This window comes from Rutilus rutilus (genome assembly GCF_951802725.1).
Source record: "Rutilus rutilus genome assembly, chromosome: 4".
In the NCBI taxonomy this organism is placed as follows: domain Eukaryota; kingdom Metazoa; phylum Chordata; class Actinopteri; order Cypriniformes; family Leuciscidae; genus Rutilus; species Rutilus rutilus.
This window is the reverse complement of record NC_140212.1, coordinates 41,752,452-41,777,637: the sequence shown is the minus strand read 5'-3', so window position 1 is coordinate 41,777,637 and position 25,186 is coordinate 41,752,452. Positions and strand designations below refer to the sequence as shown.

The window sequence follows — 25,186 nt, the reverse complement described above, 5'->3', positions numbered from 1 at the left end:
CTCTCTTACCAGTGAACTGAACTACTGAACTAGATCTGATTGAGACGCACACAGAGATTTGTTTTTCTTTCTGTTAATTATTCTCATCTTAAACAGGACAAACACACAGAAAAACTCCTGGTGAAGCGAATGAGATCCATGTGACACTATTATAAAGATGGCGTTTATTAAAGAGGAGAGTGAAGACTTCAAGATTGAAGAAACATTCAGTGTGAAACAAGAAGAAACTGAGGAACAAACAGGTCAGTGTCATTCTCAAATTTGCTTTTCAGCCTAAGTGATAAAGTTCATACATTATTAAAAACAAGTGTACAGTCAGTAATAAATAAGAACAAATACACAAATTACAAGCAGAAATGACTACTAAATTACAAAGTCTATCGTATTTCAGGTACAGAATTTAATAATTAAGCCTAAATGTAAAATAACACTATTTGTTCACTGTAGAAATTAAATATAGTTTCATATTTGTTAAAGCTGTATTTTGTTGTTTTATTAATATTAATGACACAGACAACAGTAGGAATATTAGGCTGCTGTCACTTTAAGGCCGACTGCACGGACCGAAAAAACTGACAAACATCTGGTTTCCTTCTCAACTGTTCACTTATGACATAACCGGGAGAATACTTGCCGAGAGACGGACATTTAGACATACTTTTGTGTTTATGTTCAAGTGAAAACGTGAAAGAGAAATCAATTCCGTGTTCTTGCGCTGCGCGTCTCTCTCTCTCTCTCTCTCTCTCTCTCTCTCTCTCTCTCTCTCTCTCTCTGCGAGTGTGAGCAGCTGTGTGTACATGCAAGTCCCGATTTTCGCCGCTTCTTCAACGTTTACAATTATTTGAATGTGTAAGTTGGCAAGACATAACATGTCCAAATTCTAAACTTTCACTCTATGATGGTTAAATTTAGCAGTTAGTAATTCGCGAATCACATGCTTGCCGAACCGTACGGATCAACTGCAATCCGTTCCACCCCGCCCTACTGAATATAAATAGCAGTAAATATTTACTGAATAGTAGTTTTTTTACTTCTCATCCTCAGAAGTGCTCACATAAAGTGAATCTAGGACGAGTGTTTCTCCTAAACACACTTCACAGTAAGAGCCACAACATTCATGTGAGGAACAAACTCTCCATGATCTTTAGTAACAGCTGGAATTTTACAGAGACTAGCTCGTATATGATGCTGCGAGCGACCGCTGTTTGAAACTTACAGCTAAACAACACTATTCTCATAATCACAAATATGTTTTGTTGAAAATTATGCTAATAATGGCTGGTAATAAATATTTTTGTCCTGTACGGTTTCCCAGTCTGCTCTCTGTTGGGAGGTGTTTTGATCCCCTGTCTGCCCTCCTGCTGCTTTCTCTGTTTTATTTTTTGAAAGCCTGATTTAGCTTCATTTAAAAGTTAGACTCGAAGTAAGTAACCAATCACAGGTCGTGTATTCTTTTAACTTTAGGTTTCTTCAGGTCAGGGACGTAACCACCATAGACAATGAATGGTGGTTAACGTTTCCCCCAAAGTTTTTTGACAAAGCGGTCTAGCTGGGTAGAGTTTCGATCATTTTGAGGCATGCAATGTATTGTTGTCTATTGCCACAAATATACCCGTGTGACTTGTGATCCAGGGTCACATATTTTATTAGTGTTGAATGAGTGGAAAGCAGATCATAAATTTGTCTTTGAAACGCAATCATGCTTCAAGTTTTTATAAGAAGGCTGATATTAGTTTTCTGCCCGTGAGCTCCCTCTGTTGCTCTAGCTGAAAGCATTAGTACAGTATTGTGAGAAGGGAGAGATCGCTCAAACATCCTCAGATTGCATAATTGCGTGGAAAATTTAAAGAAATTATTCTTCTTTCCAAAGAAATGTGAAGTAAACGTTTTTCTAAATGTCTGAAATGTAAAATAATAAAAGCACTAGTATATTACGATTTTATTTTTATTTTCGATTTGTGATCTTTTAGGTTCAGTACAAAATGGTGGCGGGACAGATTAAACCATGGCGGATAATCTTTGTTATTAAATCAGAAATAGAAATGTAATATAGAGTGCAATAAAGCAGGATAACTAATCAATTTAAAATGGCTATTATTCACCTCCTGAATGTGCTTTAGGTCTACAGCGTATGTGTTCAGATCTAGTTCAGTCTTCATTTCCACAGCAGCATATTGTGTTAGAGCACCTCTGCTCAATACTTATACACTGCAATAGCTACATTTGCTCACCATCATTTATCAAGACAGGATGCGTCAAGACAGGATATCAATTTGTTTTTGTCTCTTTTCACCTTAGACCTGACGGCGTTGAAAGAGGAGAGTCAAGAACTCAAAGAAGTGGAAGAGAACAAACAGTTTGAGATGCATCATGATTTCACAACAGGAGAAGAATCCACACAGACTGAAAAGATAACCTCACGGAAAAGAGCCCAGAAGACCAAATCCAACAGTTCTAATCTAACACAAAAACAAAACCTTGAACTCCACAGAAGAGTTCACACTGGAGAGGAGCTTTACACCTGCAAACTATGTAGGAAGAGCTTCTCACAAAAAGAAAGTTTTAAGGCTCACATGAGAAGTTGCACAGAAGAGAAGCTGTTTGAATGTGGTCAGTGTGGAAAGAGTTGCAAATGTAAAGAAAAGCTTAATCACCACAAGAGGATTCACACAAGCGTGACCTGTTTTAGATGTCATCAGTGTGGAAAGAGTTTCCCAGACATGAAACGGCTTAAAATGCATGTAAAAATTCACTCTGAAGAGAAACCTTTTGTGTGCCACCAGTGTGGAAAGAGTTTCCAATTCAATAGAAAACTTACGGCTCACATGAGAGTTCACACAGGAGAGAGGCCTTTCACCTGCAAACTGTGTGGGACGAGCTTCTCACAAAAAGGAAACATGAAGACTCACATGAAGAGTCACACTGGAGAGAAGTCTTTCACATGTGTTCAGTGCGGAAAGAGTTTCACACGTGAAGGAAACCTTAATTCCCACATGAGTCTTCACACTGGAGAGAGCCCTTACACCTGCAAACGGTGTGGGAAGAGTTTCTCACAAAAAGGAAATATGAAGACTCACATGAGAATTCACACTAGAGAGAGGCCGTTCATATGTGTTCAGTGTGGAAAGAGTTTCAGATGTAAAGAAAGCCTTAGGTACCACACGAATATTCACTTAAGGGAGAACTGTTTTATTTGTCATCATTGTGGAAGGAGTTTCACAGACAAGAAACACCTCAAGAAACATGTAACAACTCACACTGGAGAGAAGCCTAACATGTGCCATCACTGTGGAAAGAGTTTCACATTCAAAGCGTTCCTTAGGGATCACATAAGAGTTCACACCGGAGAGAAGCCTTTCTCCTGCCCTCAGTGTGGAAAGAGCTTCACTGCTAAAGGAAACCTTCAGACCCACATGAGATTTCACACCGGAGAAAAGCCTTACACGTGCCATCATTGTGGAAAGAGTTTCAGATTTAAAGGAAACTTTAACAATCACATGAGGCTTCATGTGTCTTTAGTGTGAGAAGACATATCAAATAGTCCTCAAACATGTACTAAATCATCAGGAAAAGAAATTGCAGTTTTTAGACTGTGGAAAGAGGTTTATTAAATAAAAGCGAGAAAGAAGAAGAGGAGACTGGCTCCAAACTCCTCTACATAGGGAGTTGTGGGCTGCATGTTATGCATCTAAAGCTGGTAGCAGTACAATTGTGTGGGACATTGAGCATGTTGCCTTTATTGGCTTTTCAAGGACACCCCAAGCCAGGGATGATGATTACAGCAAAGTAACAGGTTAAACTGTTTTCCCTCTCAGGTACTGTCAACATGGATGGCTTGAAAATGTCACAGTCAGGGTTCGTACGGGTGCTTGAAATCCTTGAAAGTGCTTGAATTTTGAAGTTGTGTTTTCAAGGTTTGAAAAGTGCTTGAATTTTGGATAAAATGCTTGAAAATGCTTGAATTTGTAACTATTTCTTTCACAAGAAATATCTTTCTGACGAAATAGTGCTTTTATCAAATGGAGAAAAAAAAATGTAGCCCTTCAGAATCTGATACAGATTGATTTGTGTTGGGCTGGCCAGAGCAAAAGTAGGCGGAGTTTTCATTTTGATTCCCCAAGATGTTTGGATCCACTGTTTTTATTGGCCACGCAGCTGCAACAGTTGAACTATTTTAAACTTTGACCGCGGCGTGCGCGCGAGCTTGCTGAGCTCCGCTTCGGTCCGAGTCGTGCGGCGCAAGCCATTGAAATATATCGGTTTCATTTCATAGCGCAGCGCAGTCCGCGTCCTATCTGAAAGGGCCATTAGTGACTGAGAGTACTTGGTGTCATAATGTAATGTAAGTATTGCATGTCCATTATGTCACGTTCATTTGTGGAATATGCAGTGAACATTGCCAAAATTACAGAACTGTAACGTGCAAATTAACCTGCAAACGTTAGCCCAGTGCATAACAACAGTCGTTGATTGCTGAACTGAAATCAGTCAGTGTCATAAGTAGTATACTGTTACTGTAAGGTTTAGGATGGCCCTATGCAATATTTACACTGCTCTATTCCAGTAAATGTATTAGCTAACGTTATGTCTTGACCCAAGACATCTTGGCAATGAAATACATTTATCAGGCAGGTGCCTGTGCACTCAGATATTGTTCAAACCTTGTCTATATCAAGAATGTTTCCCAAAACGGGAAGGCCTGTCAAATATTTCTGTTCAATTCCTAAGTCTTCATATTTGAAATTAATTCAGTTTTACAGCCTATAAATCACATTATCTGTAAGCAATATTTGGACATTAATATAATGAAAAGTATATTATTCATATGCTTTAGGCTATATACTTAGTGATACATTTTGAAGAATAAAACTTGTGATTGGCTTAAATATTAGGGCTGCACAATATATCGAAATATTGCAAATGTATATATTACAATATGCATAAATGCATATCGCAACGGCTTGCAATAACTGGGGTCATGAACAAAAGACAAAGAAAATCACTCACTGCTTTTGGCTGAATAACTTTTGTAGCTTTAATAAGAATCAGTATATTTAATTCATACAGTGAAAACTAAGCAGTGTTTATTTTTACATTTGATTACTCAGTTTCTGTTGTTAAATAAACCTAATGTAGGATAACCTGAACCCCTAAACCCCAGTGACGTTAAAATAACACTTCTTATGCTACAGAACACTGATGTTCACTGTCTTGAAGTTGTAGGGATATTTTCTTATCACAAAAAGAATGTGAAACACGTATGTGTAGGTTATATCATTTTAAAGATATTTTAAAGATAATTTAAGTTAATTTGACACACTTTAAGCATTATCGTATCGCATATTGAATATCACATTATTTAATGAGTTATCGCATATCTAATTTTTCTTCAATATCGTGCAGCCCTCTGCTATTATGAAATATTTGGCTGTTTATCTCTTTTGATGTGATAAAAACACTAAATAATAATTTTAACTATGTATTGGTATGTAATTTACGGTAGTGTAAGGTGCTGGAAAAAGCTTTAAAATGGACCTGGAAAGTGCTTGAAAAGTGCTTGAATTTGACCTTGGAAAAAGTGTACGAACCCTGCACAGTGTTAGAAAGAGCCATTACAATATGGCCACAGATCCAGACATATGTTGCTAATGTTAAGGCCTCTAAGATACCACGTCCAAAAAAAACAAGTCTTTTGAGTCTGTTGAGAAGGCATGCACTGACTCCATGTTTTAGGTAAAAGCCAACATCTTCCTCTTAGTTGCTCAAGAATGCCAGCTTTTACTAATAAAGCATCAAACTGACAAGCCCATGCTACCTTTCCTGGCAGATGATCTTTTTACCACATTGATGCACTTTCTCCAGAGATTTGTCAAAGATGATATACTTAAGAGGATGACGACCACAGTGAAGCTCTTCTCAGAAGACTTCAAAGATCGATCAAATCATAAAGATGCCTACCTTATCAACATAGGATTTGTTGCAGACAAACAACTTTCAGAGCTGAGGGTGAGGAAGAAGGTTTCTGAGCTAGATGTCCTCACCGTTAGAAAAGAGACCAAGGAGTTCCTTGTCACAAACCTGCTAGAGAAATACCCTCTGAAGTACACACTGGTTAGAAACTAGGCATGGCTGGATCCACAGAAGATAAAAGAGAAGTCTGGCCTTTGTGAGAAACAACTGATGGTTATGCCTGCAGATCATCTCCAGTGTTAGGAAGGTTAGAGAGAACAAGTGTGACACAATCCTCAACTAGTTCAGAGACTTTGCTGTGGTCTGCAAAATGAGTGAAGGTGCTCCAGACTGGACACCTTCTTTCATGCACAGCTGGCAAAAGAGCATGCATTCAAAAATCTGTGGGAAATCGTCCAAAAGGTTCTCCTGCTGTCCCATGGCCAGGCTTCAGTGGAAAGAGGGTTCTCTGTTAATAAGAACATCACTGTTGCAAACATGAAGGAGAGAACCTTGATTGGTGAGTAGACCACCTGCACCATGTGGGTGGGGTAGCTAATGTAGGGATGACCAAATAACTACTACAGTCTGCTGGCTGTGCAAGAAAGAGATACCATGCATATCTTGATGAGGAAAAAAAAAAGAGGGAGCACACGCAACAAACAAAGAAACGGCAAGTATTACAGGATGAGGTGGACCAAATGAAGATGAAGAGAAGAAAGCTTCACAACGACATAAATGCACTTCTGACATCCGCAGATGAAGCCAGTGACAATATCTCTGTGCTTGCAAAATCATATGCCCTAAGGAAAGCTGCAAAAGTTAAAGAACAAGAGCTACTGAAATATTAAATGAAAATCAATGAAATGATAAAATACTTGTAGCCTAGCTATGGCAGTACAGGTCAGGCCTCTGTGTGTTCCTTACTGTTCAGGAGTTCAACAGTGGTTAACACAGCACTTTGTAGTTTTGAGAAAGCAAGTTGGGTTTGAGGAAAAAAACGAGTCAATGGTGGAGTTCTTAAAGGGAGAGTTCACCCAAAAATGAAAAGCCTATTGGTTAAACAGTCTTTACAAGTGTGCTGTACCTAATAGCCAATTAAGCAATGCCAATGGACTTTATCTCTATTTTCAAATTTTCTGGTTAATTGTACATGAACATCCCTTCTGTTTCTGTAGGGGACATTTACAGTTATTTAAATTTACAAAAATCACAAAAATGAATAACATTGCACTGTTTTAGCATTGCAATTTTAATAAAATGCTTTGCTTTGAACTTGACTGGGTTTGGTATTAATTGACTTATACTTAATATTGGTCGGACAAATCTGTAGAGTCTGGAAATTTGAGTCTGGAAAAGTATGGAATTTTAAAATGGAAATTGTGTAGGAACCCTGTATCATGTATCAGGCAATAGCAAAGCTAGTATTTAGACCCTTACCTGCATGTGTTGTGTGTGTCAGCCATTAGGAGACAGTTTCCAGAGGAAGAGGGACTTTATAAAGACTTTAAATGGTCCCATTCTGATGACAATGAATAAAAAAATAAACTGTCTTAAAAAATAAAGTCTTACTGTATAAAAACTTTATATGTAGAAACAGCCAACACAAACATTAAAAGTTAAAGTGGTTTTGTACTGATTGAAAATTAATTATAGAACTATTTATGTTAATAATAAGTTTCGGCTGCAGACTAATAACAAACACAAATGCATTACATTACAAGTTTATATAGGATATGTTCATGAATTTAATTAAGACAAGGCACATTTTGTAAAACAGATGTACACAAGTGTTAATACCTAATTCAAAACACAACATTGCAACTGTTAAAATATACACCAATCAGGTTATATTGTGTTGGTTCTCCTTTTGCTGCCAAAACAGCCCTGATATTTTAGATATCAGATCTTGTTTATGTTTTTTTTTTTTTTTACTCTTTGGCTGTTTGAAATCAAATGACGGTAAACACAAGATGCACCTCTCATTCATATCTTCGTTGTGTTATTAGTCAATGAGGGTTTTATCTTGAAAACAGCCAGGGCTGTGTTTCCCAAAAGCATCGTTTGCCAACTATGGTAGTTCCAAGTTCCGTCGTTGTCAGAATAGTGCAGCGAGTCTGTGTTTCCCGAAAAACATCATTCCAATAGAAGTTATTACTCCACCACCTGCGTGACGTCATTAACCAACGTGGTTGAACAACCAATTTGCGACAATATATTTTCGGGAAACAGTCGTGACTAACTAGTTGATTTCTTCAACGATGCATCATACTATGGTAGTTATCCAGCGAGTTACGTCGTTGTACGGGAAACAACCCCAGTTTGTTTATTTTCCAGAGGTGGATGTGCACAGTAGGGAAACATAGCAGTGCCATGTTCGTGAATGTCCTGAACATGGTAGACCATGCTTTTCCACTTGGCCTCCATCACATCTGCTGCATCTCCATTAGGAGTGGAAGCTACAGTCCAGTAGAGGTGGTTAATAACAGCTGGCCTTCACAGCTTCAGATCTTTGCACCTCCCTCCTTTGCAGCAGCATCCAAAGCTTTCCCTACACCTGTTTCAGAACAGAAACACAAAACAGTAAAAAGGAAAAAAGTGTATATATATGTATATATATTAAAGGCAACCTAAACAAAACTACAAGATACATAATTTTGCCAATATGCCAGACGTCGAAGAAATGGCTTGTTCCTTTTGAATGCAACTCTTCCCGCACCCACTTGGCAACCTAAAACTTGGGACACAACACATTGATTATAAGAACATTTGATTTTTTGTGTGTACATGTGCATGTCTTTACCTGCTGATTTCTGTCTGTGATGAGGACTGACACTTGCACAACATATGTTGCTCAGTCAGAAACTTTATGCTGCGCTTTAGACCCTCTAACTCACACCAGGTGCAACTTGGGACATGTAGATTCAATACTTACCAGATGTGGGCCGGATCTGGGCAGACACTATGTTGCTGTCTGGGTCATTGCTGTGTACAGGACTGGACAGTGGAGTTGAGGTTTGTTGCTCAAACCTTTCTGTCCGAGTCCCCACAGTGACCATATTGGGCTGTGCCAAGACAGCTAAAAAAAAAAATCAGTCCACCTTTATATAATTGAGCGACAGCATATGTCACTGCTTAGGTACCCATGTCCAACCTACTGCAATCCCAAACAACAACTCTGTAACAAAATCTAAATTTGTTCATTCCGTTATATGTTAAAAATTATCATGAGGTCAAAGATAGTGTTGGAGTTGTTCCTGCCTGCATCATACAGAAAGATTTTACTAATTATTTGTCCTCCTACATTATGTAAAAAGATGGTGGCATGTACAATAAATTCTAGCTATGCGTAATGTTAATTTACTTGAACGATGTGAAGGTCTAAGGTTACATTGAGCCAAACAGAATCAGCATCCCATGTTGAACTCCATCATATGGCAGGGATTATAATCATACGGTCTAAAGTGAAAGCTACACACTACCGCGTTTTTTCGGAACATAACGCACGCAGGCACGAGCAAACGCAGAGCCTGGCAAACGACTCCCTCTCGTGACGTAAAAAAAGCGTTTTTTCAACACGGTTAAGGAAACCGTCACGTTTTCTACTAAATTTGTGCCCTTATGTCTTGCAAAACAATTGATATCCTGCATTAACTTTTTAATATGGTATTTTCATATAAAGTTATATATTAATAAAAAATCACCTGCAATATGTCTTTTAAGGGAAGTTCACAAACGTAATTTCAGGAGGAGTGAACCCATCTAATCTTTCAATTAACTGCCGGAGCATATAAGCAGCCGCTTGATCACCTTGCTTTGGCATCAGCTGTTTTGGCATCCCTCCACCTCCCCAACTCCACCGATATAATTTAGGCATCTCATACTCATCATCCATGCATTAGTAGTCCCACTGGGGGGTGTATCTAAGCTTGAGTTGAAGCTGCTTCTTCAAGCCCCTCCACTGCGGACATTAAGCCAAATACGCTTAACCTTATTAGCTTAAAGATTATATGGGCAAAGGAACTTGTTGATATGATCATTTTTAGATTTAGGTAATGGGCAAGGAGCGGGACATGCCTTCATTGATGTAACAACAAGTTATAACATCAGCAAAGACGGACAATCAGGGATAACAGCAGCAAGTATTTAAAAAGAATCCCGCTCGGAGCTGGTCGAGTAGGACTGGTTACACATATAGGATGATATTTTAAATCCTTTATATCACTGCGTCCTCTAGAAGCACCTGAAGTTATGTAAGATGTAACAGGACATAACTTGATTCCCCAGTCATGCCAAGTACAGCTACATGCTTGTATAGAAGTCTTGAATCAGCATTAGGATATTAGTGTTAATGGCCATGAAAATAATATCATGCTATCTTCAATAAATGTTGTACTTACTTAAACACCTGCAGTTCGAGTCAACACTCTGACGCCTGGAACTAATTCTGTCAAGAATTGCCCAAATCACTAACCTGATCCCAACACTTTTGTTGATCATAGTTATAAACATAATCTGTTTGTGAAGGCATAAGAGTGGGCATCAATCTCTTCTGGAGAGGAGGAATTATTTACCTGTGTTGTAGGACCTTCATATCATCCCTTACCATTTACCCAGAATATATCAATTTATATGATGTGGTTAAGGCAGAACATTACACTTAATTTGGAACCTGTTTTTTTTCCCAAAGCATCCGCAATTCCTTTCTCCAAGCCAACTGTCACTGGTATTTTGTTGTAGTCCATTCACAGCTTTCCCAAAATTTCAACCAAAAACAGATGTTTACATTAATTTACATTCATATAGCAAGAAGCTAACTGTATCAACCAGGTAACTGACCAGTACAGTGTTTCTCACAGCCAGCACAGGCACAAAAATCCCTGATCCGAAATGTTGTGTCATCGATTATCACTTGATACTACAGTGTTACCGTCACTTGAATCACTGTGATACTACATCTACCATATCTGGCATGCCTAATATTGAAGGTACAGCAATGTAGTAATATGTCAAGTGAAACTGGGTAGTTGGTATGACAATTAATGGAAACTAACCAGTTCATCTTGTGAGATTCTTAAGTTGCATTGTTGACCATATACAGTGTTCTGGACTTTTTTTCAGGTTACATATGGAGATTACTGGTATCCCTGTCAGCCTAGTCATAGCTGGTTTATCAGGCTGGTTTTAGAGGGGTTTTGAACAGGTTTTAGCTGGTCAGGCTGGCTGACTCTATGTCTTCTCTATTTTTCCTGCCACTGGGTGTTGTGACAAATAATGTAAACAATTCCAAGTACACTTTAAACAGTCTTCTGGAGTACAAGCAACCATTCAAACAAATTGCTTTTATTAGATCTTTCAGCCCCTTAAAAACAACCCATTGATATGCAAACAGTTATGTACAAAATTATTAATTGAAAGTATTAAAATGCTAAAAACTATATAAACAATTGTAAATGTAGAGGTGAACAATGACAGAATTGTAGACAATATTATACATTTTCATGTTTCCTTTCTTTTTTTTATGATGTCTTGTATTTTTTGGGATATGTAATACCCCACTTGAATCTCCCTCTTCTCTCCCTCCTTTTTCAAGTTCCCTTTATTTGAGGCAGTCACTGAAGCAGACTTGAAAGAGAAATCATTTAGATTATTAATTTGTCACCTTTCAGCTAGTAAAATTTAGAAAGGCAAACTGTAGTCACATGTTTGTCTTTGTTCCATATTTTCCTTTTATTTATTTTTTTAATCTTTTTTTGGAAGTGGCCTACAGTAATTTAGAAACATGCCTCTGGTCGTTGTTCCTTGTATTTATTGCTAATATAAAGATAAAAAGTTTTATGTATAGTAATCTATTCTTTATACCCCAATGGAATTAAAAAATATACATCCGAAGGTGTTTAATTATGTTCTAGATGTTTTATTGATCAATAAGCGAGTATAAATGGATGGCTATGAATAAAGATATCTAAACATTAACAGTTTTACAAACATTAAAACTATCAACTAATGTAAAACCATTTAAACAAAATTGGTTATGGTTACATAAAGTACATGAATGAATGAATGAATATACAAATTAGATTACATCTCAAAACTTGTGGCTTGGAAGGAGTCAGGGGAGGCTTTGCAGAATGTTTATTTGTGGGACACTCCTTTCCTGACACACTTCTGCTTTTTAAAGTATGTGTCCCCCACAGTGCCACGGCCATTTCTTTGACATAGAGAGAATCCTTTGTAGTTGAATTAATCTTCTTCCACACCTCTTTTCTGATCCAAATGTTCCTCCTATGTGGACCTTCAAGACAAAAAATAAATGAGCTTCAATTGTATGAAAACAAAACCACTCAAACATTCTTCAAAATATCTTCTTTTATGTCCCACAGAAGAAAGAAACTTATACAGAATATATTCCAGGTGGTTGCTATATAAATGTTGTGCTGCTCCTTTAAGTACTTTGGCTACCACATAAGACCTGTCTTTTTTTTTTTTAAGATCTCAATATTAAAAATAAGAAGCTGGGGGTGTTTAGTAAGTGTTTGTTTGGTTTTTGGTAGGGTTAGAGGGTGTTAGTGAGTCTATGGGTTATGGATTGGAGTCACATTGTTAGTGGGTGTGGGAGAGAGTGTGGGGTACAGATGAGTATACAAGTGTGTAAAGAGTGGGTTGGGTTGAGGGGTACTTGATGGAAGGGGTGTGGATGGTTGTGGGGGGGAATGGAGACTGTATGGGTGTGAGTTGGTGCATGAATGGGTTTGTGGGATGGTGGGCGGATGGGTGTGTGGTTGTGAAAGGTTTGGGTGAGGGGGTGTCTAGGGTGTGGGGGGAATGTGTGCCACAGTGCAGATGTTTTGGTGTAGTGCTGCTGTGTCTCAAACTGAATTGAGTCCAGGCATGCTTAAGATTTATGCTATAAATTAATTTTGAATAATCTTGTATAATTTTGTTTAATACTATTCAGATATATTATTTTATTAACAACTAGAATAGTTTAGGCTGTACCATCTAACCAGCCTAACTATGATGTTAATCTACCCTTCTAGTTAACCTTAACTGTACATGGAACATGGAATCTGATTAATTCGTAATTATGTAAGATGTTCACCAGCTTGTCCAGGCTGTGAAACCAGCTTGATCAACTAAGTCAGGATGGGAGACCAGCTAAAACCAACTACTTCCAGCTTAAACCAGCTAAGACCAGCCAACCAGCTTAAGTTACATATATGCCCCAGATTACTGGTTTGAGCCAGGACAGTTTTTTAGATGCATAAATGGGCTTGACCTTGGTCATTGAGAATGTCAGAGACAACCTTTTTATTTATATTTTGGAGTTAATAAAAACTCGGCATTTCCATTCTTGTGTGGTACATGTGCACTCTCATTCCCCATGTAATGAATCAAATATAAATGTGTTTGCAGAGAGTAAATGCCTTTTTCATATTCAGGATTTCTAATGTGATTGTAGCATTTCAGAACTTCCACATGGTTTCAAATGTCCTGATAATTAGACATTTTTTGCTACCATATTTGATCTAATCTAAGATCCATGTGAGATTTATTTGACAGTGATTTTTTGTAAAGAAACACATCGCCACTCTTTGGGTGGTAATGGTGGTTCAGTTGAAATTAATTTCTTCAGCATGGGCAATTCAGCAATTTCTAACCCTAAGACCTGCTTGCAAGAGCACTGCCTCATCCTTTGGTGTTGGACACATACACTACAGTGTATGCTGTTGCACAAGTAATATAATACATACATACAGTACATACACAGGCTGTCACCCATACACACGCATGCACACACACAATACTTACAGTACATACTACCACAGACTACCATCAATCAACCAAACAGTACCATAAACTTTATCACTGATACACGTGTCTGCTGACATTTGCGTTTCTGGCCTCCAGAATACAATGATGGGAAACATCTTGGAAGAAGCATCATTAGAAGTCATTAATTAGTGAAAAGCTAAACATCAAAGGACCAATTTTTTTATTGATTATAAAACAGTGTTGAGCTGTTGTGGAAAACTGTTAGGCACTGTAAATAAGTATTTTTTTATTATTAAGTAAAGATAATACAACATAGTATATTTTATTCTTATTTTTAATATAGGCCTGAGCGATTACTGGAAAGTAATAACACCGTCTCAACTATAATTGTATAGGCCACATGATATATCTCTGAGGCCTAAGTCACATCATGTGTTGAGTGTCTATAAGATCAAATAACATAATCTTGATCCCATAGGTATCCAGGAATTGAATGAAACCAACTAAGTAAACTAAGGTGGCTGGAAACGCCTGTTTCCAAGTGGTTAAGCCTTTGTTGCATGTCAGCAGATGTGATTTAGTGGGACACTGCAGGGCACATGGGAGTAAGATAACTAACTACTCTAACACTATGTAAATTGTATATTATTTTATATTATATGGAACATATTTGCAGTGACATTGGATGAAAAATATAATTTAAATTGGGGTCCGCGACGTGATCGTCAGCGTGACCTGGACCCAGTTCATTGCCCTGTAGGTTCAATACTTGAGTTCCAGCAGAGTAATTTTTCGGTGGGGGCAGCACCAGCCACTCTTAAAGGGGAAATGAAATGTCCATGTTTTCGCACTGGTAGTAGCTACATATATTAGAAAAATCACCTTGCCTAAAAATTTTTTTTTTAAAGTTGTTAAAACCACAAATACGACAAAATTATTTTCATAATTTCTAGCTAGCTATCTAGCTAGCGAGTCGTCATTTTGGAGTGACGTCACAGCCTACATAATGGGGTTGGTTGGTTCCGTTGGTGAGTGAAGAGAGTGAAGCGTTCCTGGACCGGACTGAATACACACTTGATTTGAAATGGAGGAAGACGAACTTGAAAGACCTGTTGAGCCCGTGTGTCCCATTGCATATGCATTTGAGCCGATACGGCGTGGGAACCAAGCAGTGGTACGTCGTTATGTCGAACAGCCGGTGGTGGTTTGGGGCGAAGAGCGAGTTGGCAACGCTACCTGGTGTCAGTGTGGCTGTTGTACTGCGATGCCCACCGTGTCAGAGTCCTTCTGCTGTCAAGAGGCTGATCTTGACCATGTATTGTGTGGTCAATCCTGCATCACCATGGCGCGCACATTTACCATGCTGTGCCGGGAGGTAGACGTGTTGGAAGTGGCAATGCTTTCCCTGACGGATGTCAGAGTGGAGACACTGGAGCGTCCCATCAATAGCTGGTAAGTCAAGCTAGCTTTAACCACCGCCGAATGGACCGATAAGGTTAACCGTATGCAGTAACGTTACAACAAATACATGCTAACTTACATGGTGTTGACAAGAGACAGGAATATGATGGCAGACATCGCAAACAATGTTTCCATGTGCAGTTTGTTTACATATAATATTAGACATCGTCTTTTTGTCTGGTACTAATAAACTTCACTAAGTTAGCTAAACACTTAAGTTAGCGTTAGCTAGTTCATGCTTACAGCTGTTAGCTAATATTGACTGTACCTAACGTTAGTTGTTCGCGGTCAAAACACCGTGGTGTAGACAGTTTGATGTCGGGATATTCCTACATTCAGCCAGGTTTATTGTCAATAACTTTTGTGTGAGATCATCACTACACAGCAGCCATATTCTGTAATCTGACAGAAATTATTCACCCTCTTGTAATTGATAGCAGATACAAATAATACATAATGTAATGTGCTAGATTACATTACCAACGTTATTCTGGAGTGCTAAACCCATACAGGCAAACTGTATTGAACAGAATGCTGTGGCCCTGTGGTGAAAACAACAATCAGCAGACCTCCCCTGGTAACTGACTGTCACCTTATTCCAGAGATGGGGGACTCGAGTCACATGACTTGACTCGAGTCAGACTCGAGTCGCAAATTTAAGGACTTGAGACTTGCTTGACTAAATTAAGAAAATGACTCGACTTGACTTTGACTTGAGATCCAATGACTCGAGACTTGACTTGACTTGAACTGTATGACTCGAGAATGACTTGATATACAATTTTATTTAAGTCATCGCAACATCAATTGATGAACAAAATGAAAGCAACGGAACCATTGACGCCAGTCATCAGATTCTGCGCGATTGCGTGACGCTGCACAAGCCCAGAAAAAACACATCGCGGTGAGCGCGCTAAATACAAAAACATCTCCCAGCATCGTTTCTTTTTGGATATAAAGACTAAAAATTAACATATTCATACAAGAAGATTTGCTGTACGCATGATAACTGGCAAGGGATATCGGACGACCATCACAACCTCGAACAGTCGAACTTCATTCACCACGTCTAAAAGTAAGCTATTGTTTAACCTGTTTGTTAATTTGACTTTCTTTAAAACTAAATCTTTAAATCTAGAGAGAATATTGGTCAAAACAGCATGCCTCTTTATACACAATTATGTTTTCAAATGTAGCTTAATGTTGTCAATATTCAAATGATAATTAATGTGGCATATGTTTTGTATAAAATTTGCCACATTTCTTTCCAATCATGCTTTAAAGCCAAATATGTCTTTCTTTCCAATGACAAAAAAACAACATAAAAAATGTTAATGTTTTGTCGTGTTTTATGTTTCTCTTAAAGCAGGGTTAGATGTTATCAGGGGGTTAGGGGTAAAATGCCAGCAGAATTAATATGCACCCAAAATTCAAAATGTGGTGGAAAAATTGCCATAGTATGAGTTATTTTTATAATTAGCCTAGGCGGATTTAACTTCATATTTAGAAATATATAACTTATATAAAGGGGATGCCAGTTTGAAGAATACCATTTGGTGGCATGGGAACCATTATACTTTTTGTGAATTGTTTTGATAACTTTTAATGGTCTTCTGCAATGTTTGAGGCATATTTATTTTTTCATGCTTTAATGTTGGCCTAATTTCAGTTACATATACATTTTAGGCTATGTAGTTTGAAATTTTTTTTTTTTTTTTTTTTATTGTAGTAACCACTCAGCTGTATGTGGAAATGCATATTTAAAAAAAAAAAAAACCATAGTCCACAACTTCTGTAGTTTTAACTTATTTTAATATATAAATTCAGTGAAATCATCAAACGTTTGTATGACTTGCCAGTGACTTGTGACCCAAGCTACGACTTGACTTGACTTGCTTGACATAAAGCAGTGACTTGACTTGACTTGACTTGCTTTTCACAAAATTGACTTGGACTTGCTTGAGACTTGAAGGTTAAAGACTTGAGACTTGCTTGTGACTTGCACATGTGTGACTTACTCCCACCTCTGCCTTATTCTGGAAGCTTGTTACACAACCAGATGTAAACAACTATTTAATGAACTACCCATACAGAAGTCACATATATTGAAATATATTAATAATAAATAGATTTTCATATATTTAAATGTCTTAAATCTCAATAGATTAAAATATATGTTATATTTATATGTAAATATATTTTGAAATATATATTAAAAATATATTTAAATATTTGATTTTGGCCCCTTTTTAATATTTTTAACATTATATTAAACATGTGTAAATATATTTTTATTGGAAATATTTACATATATTTCTTTATTTTATATGTAAATACATTTAGATATCAATCTATGTAAATATATTAATTTGCAAAATATGTGCATATATTAATTTCTAATATTTGTTAACATATTAGATTTCTTTATATGTAAATATATTTTATTGGAAATATTTACATATATTAATTTCCTTTATATGTAAATACATTTAGATGCTCATCTATGTAAATATAATAATTTGCAATATATGTGCATATATTAACTTCTAATATTTGTTAACATATATGTCTACTGTATTCTGTATACTGTAAATCTATTCTGAAACATACTCAAATATTCAGTGCTCCTTTTAGTATACTTCACATATATGTAAATAAACCTAAACATGTTTTCATATAATATATTCACATTTACTCCCACTTGATGCAAATAGTCTCCATATATGTAAATATTTTCATTGCATTCAGGAACACACTACTACACAAAAAATATGTTTTTATTGATGTTGACAAACAGGGTAAAGTACATATAATATTAACTGCACTTAAAACATCAATCATGAATTGATTCAAACATGAATCAAGCTAAATAAAGCCTGTGTTAAAACATCAATCATGAATTGATTCAAACATGAATCAAGCTAAATAAAGCCTGTGGTAAACAACTTGACGATACTTTGACGTTTTGTTCTACAACCTAAATTGCACACAACTATACTGAAAACATGAATTTAGTTGAATTTATTTTAACTTTTGAAATCATACGTTTTTAATAAGTATCTAGATGTTTGGGAGTGAATGTGTGCAGTGTACGTTGTAGAACAAAACGTTAAAGTATCGTCAAGTTGTTTACCACAAGCTTTATTTTACTCAAATTTATAATAAAAAAAAGTACTTATAAAACTGTTTCTTTTTTCTTGTTTTGGAACCTCAGTTCTGCCAACTTGGAATTAATGGCCTGGCCCAACTGTCCGACAGTTGCCTTTTCGTGACGTTTTATGACAGCATCTGCAAAACAATACAAGAAGTCAGTGGTTATGGTTAAAGGGTTAGTTTACCTACAAATGCAAATTCTGTCATTATTTAGTCATCCTCATGTCATTCCAAATCCGTAAGACATTCCGTTCACACAAATGAAGATCTTTTTTAAGAAATCTGAGAGCTATCCCTCCCTCCATTGACATTCTACACAACTACCACTTTCAAGCCCCAGAAAGGTAGTAAAGACAAGTCGAGTGTTTTGTTTGTGAAAAAAAAAAAGATCACCACTTTATTTACAAAATATTAATCTCCACTAGAGCAGCAAGGGCAGACGTTGCGTGAACGTGCGTTGGAGATTATTTATATGTAAATAAAGTGGCAAATTATGTTTTTTTCACAAAGCACTGATGTCTTTACTACCTTTCTGGGGCTTGAAAGTGAGTAATTAATGACAGAACAGAGTTTCAGCAGGTATCTTCAAATTAAATCTAATGCTTTTTAATGCCATTTTTTTACATTTTTAATGCCATACATGACCCATGACTAACCACGGACATATGCTGTCAATTGATATTAAAAATTAACTCGATTAATCACACATTTTTTCTGTGATTAATCGCAATTAAAAACACTTACAATTTTATAGGTTTATATATTTTATCATGTAATAATATTTCACAATTAATCAACAAATGAATGTAGAGACAAAATGAAGAAAGTTTATTTTAAATGTTTAATGGCATCTTTTTATGAACGAAGGCCAGCATCACTGATACTAATACAGCTATTGATATCTGGATAAAATTATTCCCCCTCCCTAATTTTAAACATTAAGTTAGTATCGTGGCTTTATGTGCAGTCAGACACTTGGATTTGTCATTAGGGCCCGAGCACCGATGGTGAGAGGACCCTATTGGATCTGCTCCGTTTATTATTATATTATTAGTATTTGACCAAATCAAGCTCAAATGGAGTTACAAGGTTTTTCACCAGTCGGAGATATGTGTTTTGTTGGTCATCAGAAATGGTTTAAACATGATGCGAGTTCTGCCATCTCTCTGTCAGTGAAGTCCATTCTAAAACGTGTCTGAAAATAAACTGTAACTCAGCGAATATTAGCCACACTTTCACGAGAGATGTCTTTATAAAGCTTGGAATGTCTACTTTTAAATTAAGTAATTCATATCAAAAACAAATATTCTCATTTTATGTAATCCGTTTGAAACCATGGAGATGTACAGTTTTTTCGTTCTCCCTTCATCTCTAATGAGCTGAGGCCGCCATACCCCAGGTGCTATCCACATGGTAAATAGTTTAGGTGATCTATATGCATCACGCACGCCCCTGATCAATGATACAAAAACACGAACTTCCTTCATCAGATTCACTGATAGTTCATCACGTTTTGAGGATGGCACGCTACTCTGGTAAAGAGGCCCTTCAGATGATTCTGGACAGTGAGGAAGAATTCATCTTTTCCTCTGAGGAAGATTGAAACTCAGATGACGAACGGTTGTATTTTGAAGAGAGTTGATCCTGCTAAGGATACGGAGTAAGTTGTTTAGTGTTATATAATTATTCTTCTGATAATATATTTCTTATATAAATTTCAGACTATATTGTGCCTAGTTTTGGCTAGCTTTTGACATCTTATGGGAAATATTGCCTAACAATGTCCCATACTTTCTTGTAAGCAATCCTCAGGTGTAAACATTTGTAATGTGATAAGTTACTAAACATATTAAAGGAACACTCCACCCATTTACATTAAGCTTTGCATTGTTAGAAACCCAGTCATACTATTGAATGGTCGTGTAACACTCTTTAATTTTCCCCTGAGATGGGAGAAATTCCTTATTTAACTTTTACACTTCCTCCCACGATGACGCAAAAATCGTCATTTTGCGTCATTGTCGGAGGAAGTGTAAGACGGGGGGATTTCTGTTGAGAATACAAGCACTAGTTCCCACCCTTTCAAACCCGCCCATAGGGGGTTGGACCTAATGCGCTAACAGACCTATCTATCACAGATCAGTGCCAGTGCGTTTGATTTCACCGGCAGAATCACCTCCCAAAATATCTTTCTCTCCCCCATCTTCTCTCCTATTGTAATTCCACTGACGGTGCTACATCAATCTCAGGTTAAGGGTGAACTGGACCGTCTGAAGCCGGGGAAGGCAGTGGGGCCTGATGATATTGGGCCCACACTGTTGAGGACATGTTCTACCCAGTTGAGTGGTATTTTTACATACCTATTTAACCTAAGCCTGCACCTACAAAAGGTCCCGAAATTGTGGAAAACATCTTGTTTGATTCCAATTCCGAAGAAGAGATATCCATCTAACCATAACGATTATAGACCTGTAGCACTCACCTCACATATCATGAAGACGTTCGAGAGACTGGTCCTTTTTTACATCAAGGCCAGTATGTCAAGTCACGTGGATCCGTTGCAGTTTGCATACCAGTCCAACATGGGTGTGGATGATGCTCTTATTTACATGCTACAAAGAACCTATGCACATCTGGACACTCCGGATGCATCCGTGAGGTTCACATTTTTTTACTTCTCGAGCGCCTTCAATACGATCCAGCCCCGACTGCTGTGTGAGAAGATTAGGAGGATGCAGCTGGATTCATCATTGGTCCAGTGGTGTATGAACTATTTATCCAGTAGACCACAGTACGTGCGTCTGCAGAATAGTGTCTCTAACACTATTCTGAGTAATACGGGGGTGCCGCAAGGAACCGTGCTGGCCCCGTTACTGTTTACTATATATACAGCAGACTTCCAGTACAATAGTGGCAGTTGCTTCCTCCAGAAATTTTCAGACGATACGGTCGTTGTTGGCCTAATTAAAGGAGGTGAGGAGGAGGAGTACAGGAGAACTATTAAGGAGTTTGTGGGTTGGAGTGACCGCAACCATCTCCAACTTAACATCTCAAAAACAAAGGAGATGGTTGTGGATTTTAGGAGGAGGAAGAAGACACTGTTAGTCCCAATCGCCATCCAGGGCAGTGAAGTGGAGATGGTCTCCAGTCACAGATATCTCGGCGTACAGCTTGATGATAAGCTGGACTGGAAAAGCCACATGGAGACAGTGTATAAGAAGGGGCAAAGCCGACTTTATTTCCTAAGAAGGCTGAGGTCATTTAACATCTGCCGTCCTCTACTGTGCAACGTCTATCAGACAGTGGTGGCAAGTGCTCTGTTCTTTGCTGTAGTGTGCTGGGGAGAGGGTGCTCGCATGGGAGATCTAAATCGAGTCAACAAATTGATAAAGAAAGCAGGCTCGGTTGTGGGGACTGAATTTGATATGATCCAGCATGTGGCTGAGAAAAGAATACTTTCTAAGCTAAAATCAATCATGGACAATTCCTCACATCCAATCCATGCTCTTGGGGTCATCAACAAGAGCACTTTCAGTCATAGATTGATTGCACCGAAGTGCAAGTCTGAACGTACCAGGAACTCCTTTGTACCAGCGGCCATTAGAATGTTTAATGTGTTATGAATATTCACGTTACTGAATATTCTATATTAATTTTTGTTACTGAATATTCTGTGCTGAATATGCATCTGTAAGTGAATATTCTATATAGGTATTATTATTAGTATTATTGTTATTATTATTTGTTGTTTAACTGTAGATTGGTTAGAAGTAATCTGTTCTGTTTAATGTGGTGTTGTTTTGTTTTGTTGTTTTTTTTGTTTTTGTTTGAGTGTTAAAGCTGCCGTGACAATATAATTTCCTGCAAAGGATCAATAAAGTATCAACAACAACAACAAAACCTGCAGAAAACATGGACGAAGGTACTGAATACGCAGACGGATGCAATATGGAGGATTGGGATTTTGAAGAAGTTATGGTAGAAACGGATGTTCGTGGCTACCTCTATGAGCCACAATATAGCGACGAGCAGCTGAGGGCTATGGAGGAACAGGAGGCGGCTGAAGCTGTTGCCACAACAGCCGAGGCAGACGACCTGCCTGCCGCGGACGAGGAGCCCGCAATGGCTCGAGCTGGGGCAGATTGGTGGTGCCTGTGCTCTCACTGTGCGCCAATTGACACAGAACAATGACTGCAGCGTGTCCTGCTCATCAGTAACTGTTAATCACGCCACCGGCCTCACGTCGTTCTCCCGCGGCCCTCCGCCTCGTCCTGCTCGCCACAGTAAACATAATGAATGGCGACTGTAGAACGCAAAAGCCGAATCCCGGACATTTAGGGCGATCTCGAAATGATCTCGAACTAGATCTCACTAGTAGCTAACGTTAGCTAAGGCTTGTTGTTTAACTGCGCGCTCTTAACGGTAGGCGTGGCTTGGGAGTGGCCTCCTAGGGCTGCAAAGCAAGTGCATTCTGGGAGTTGTTGTCTTTCATCCACATGAGCCAAAAATACATTTTCTGGCTTTTCTCAGTCTAGAAAGCTCCAAATTCAAAAATAATTTCACGTTTCTTCTACATAAATGACCCATTTTAAATACACATTCATCTTTCCAGAGGTGGAATATCCCTTTAATATACACAATATATTTAGCTCAGTTTTGTTTAGCTTCTGACACTGATTATCATGTTAAAATACTGCCTTATGCCTAATTTAGCTTTGCGGATATCTATGTAAATATAACCTATGTGATTTAGTACAAATATATTTCAGCTTCAGTTAAAATGTGATACTGTCTAAATACTACACAATATATTTTTATTTATAAATGTTAGATTTTGGTTAGCCTATGACCCTGCTTATCATGCTAAAATACTGCCTTATGCACAGATGTTTGTGAAAACAGGTGTACATGTTTGAAATGCTCTAAATGCGTGCGGCCTATAGCCTATGGCCCATCAACAGATACTCGCGGTGACGCAGTCTACAGCCCATCAATAGTTATTTCTCTGTCCTATGGCCCGTCAAACGATATATACATACATTATGCGTCCATAACCATTAATCAGTTTATTTTGGACAATGTATGTTTTTTTTTTTAAGATTGTGGCTGCATCTAGCTCTCCTTCTCCAGCACCTCACAGAGGGGAACGCAGGTGTCGTTCAGTTCTCAGTGTGATCGAGAATCATACTGAGTAAGTAAACATACGTAATATTTTACTGATGAAATGCAATTGTTTACATCGTCATAATACAAAAGCAGTGCTTAATTTGTAAAGTGGGAGGTCCCGGAGCGCAGAGGGGGGGTGGATCCGGCGACTCAAAACCGGGGTTGGAGGTAACGGAACAAAAAAAAAAATATATATAATAATAATTACACTGCCTAAGTAGATTCTCTGCAGGGACAGCGCCAGAGAATTTTTAACGCATGTGCTGAGTGGGTTCTAGGTCATTGACGGGGGGAGCTGCGCAAAACTTGGCCACTAAATATTTAATATTCATTTATGTTAATGATCACAATCAGGGGCGTAGCACCAAATTTTGGGCCCTGGGTACAAACCATCTTGCTGGGCCCTCGTACCAAATACCATAGTGATACCAATGGGTGGGGTATTGCATTTTTATCATAAAAACACTTAAAATGTAAACAAAATAAGCCACACTCTGATTAATATATTTTTGTTTTATTGTCAAAAGTACAAGTTAATTGATGATTATTTGTCTGTTTAAAATAAATGCAGACTATAGAATCACAGGGTACACTAACCGCCAAACTAGACATTCAGTCTTTGAATTATGTTTTTAAAATAAGTCATTTTCAATCATTAAGATGTGCATTAAACTGAGAACAATTCTGTACTTAATGTAAGAGCGTGCGCAAGCTAATTTGCATAGCAATGCGGTAAAATAGGCGCTAACGATCTGTGTTTTTGCGGTGTTAGATTTTGACAATGGAGGGAAATATACAGTGTTTTCATGTAAACTTCTGATTTTTGCAGAGTAAGATTACGGTTAACACCTTTAAATATTACATAAATGTATTATTATGTATTTTTATTAAACTTATTGAGTGTAGGCCTATAAATCAGCAGCAAAAAGTAATTCTTGAAAAAATCTGCACAGTAATTTTATCAAATCTACACGTTAATAAAAACAAATTGCTATTAGAAATTTTAAAAAAATTAAATTTAAAATTAAATTATGCAATCATACATTTCTCAATTTTATATTTATATATTAATGTCAAGAATTTAGAAGTGTATTTATATAGCCTACGCTACACTACACAGAAATAATACACAATTAAATTATGCTTATTTTAAATGCATTGAGCAGGCTAGGTATAAAAAAATATAGGCTTTTAATAATCTTTCAGTGCGCAAAACCATGATAATATGAAACGCTTCAAATTAAAACAGCGCACAAAGCGCGTATGCGCATCGCGGGTGCAGATTGATGTGCTCAAAGCGACATGGAGTCACAGCAAGTGTGCATTTAAAAGTTCACGCACAAAGCGAAGACATGTCGAGCGCACAAATCCCAGTGTTTATCTGTCCAACAGTTTATTGATCATTTGTTTCTTCAGTTTTAAATTCCAGTTATTGTGCGTTTGATGCCGATTCATAGTCCTTGTGCTGTTTGTGATCTAACAGGCACACGGTAGCGAGTCGTTTAAAAACAGCAACAAACTCCAACAAAATAAAGTCATTTTATGCAAATCCACAGCCTTTTCTCTACAGATCAAGCATTATAATGTTAATATATCATATTGGAGAGAGTTTTACCGTGCATCCTGCTGTAACCGGCAGAGGCGCGCGCGCTGTTTGAATAACGTTAGTTAGCTGTTACTG

General features: G+C 37.6%; 1 protein-coding gene across 1 annotated transcript in view; it reads left to right on the top strand.

The window, feature by feature from the left end:
• The window catches only part of LOC311289282 (uncharacterized protein), a 333,082-nt gene extending 325,860 nt beyond the window's left edge, over positions 1-7,222 (top strand). Inside the window, exons 2-4 of the mRNA XM_084407122.1 lie at positions 97-242; positions 2,299-5,048; positions 5,598-7,222. Of these exons, the coding sequence (XP_084263248.1) occupies positions 158-242; positions 2,299-3,524 (1,311 nt within the window). The 5' untranslated portion in view covers positions 97-157 and the 3' untranslated portion in view covers positions 3,525-5,048; positions 5,598-7,222. The remainder of the gene's footprint in view (positions 1-96; positions 243-2,298; positions 5,049-5,597) is intronic.
• The last annotated feature ends 17,964 nt before the right edge of the window (positions 7,223-25,186 follow it).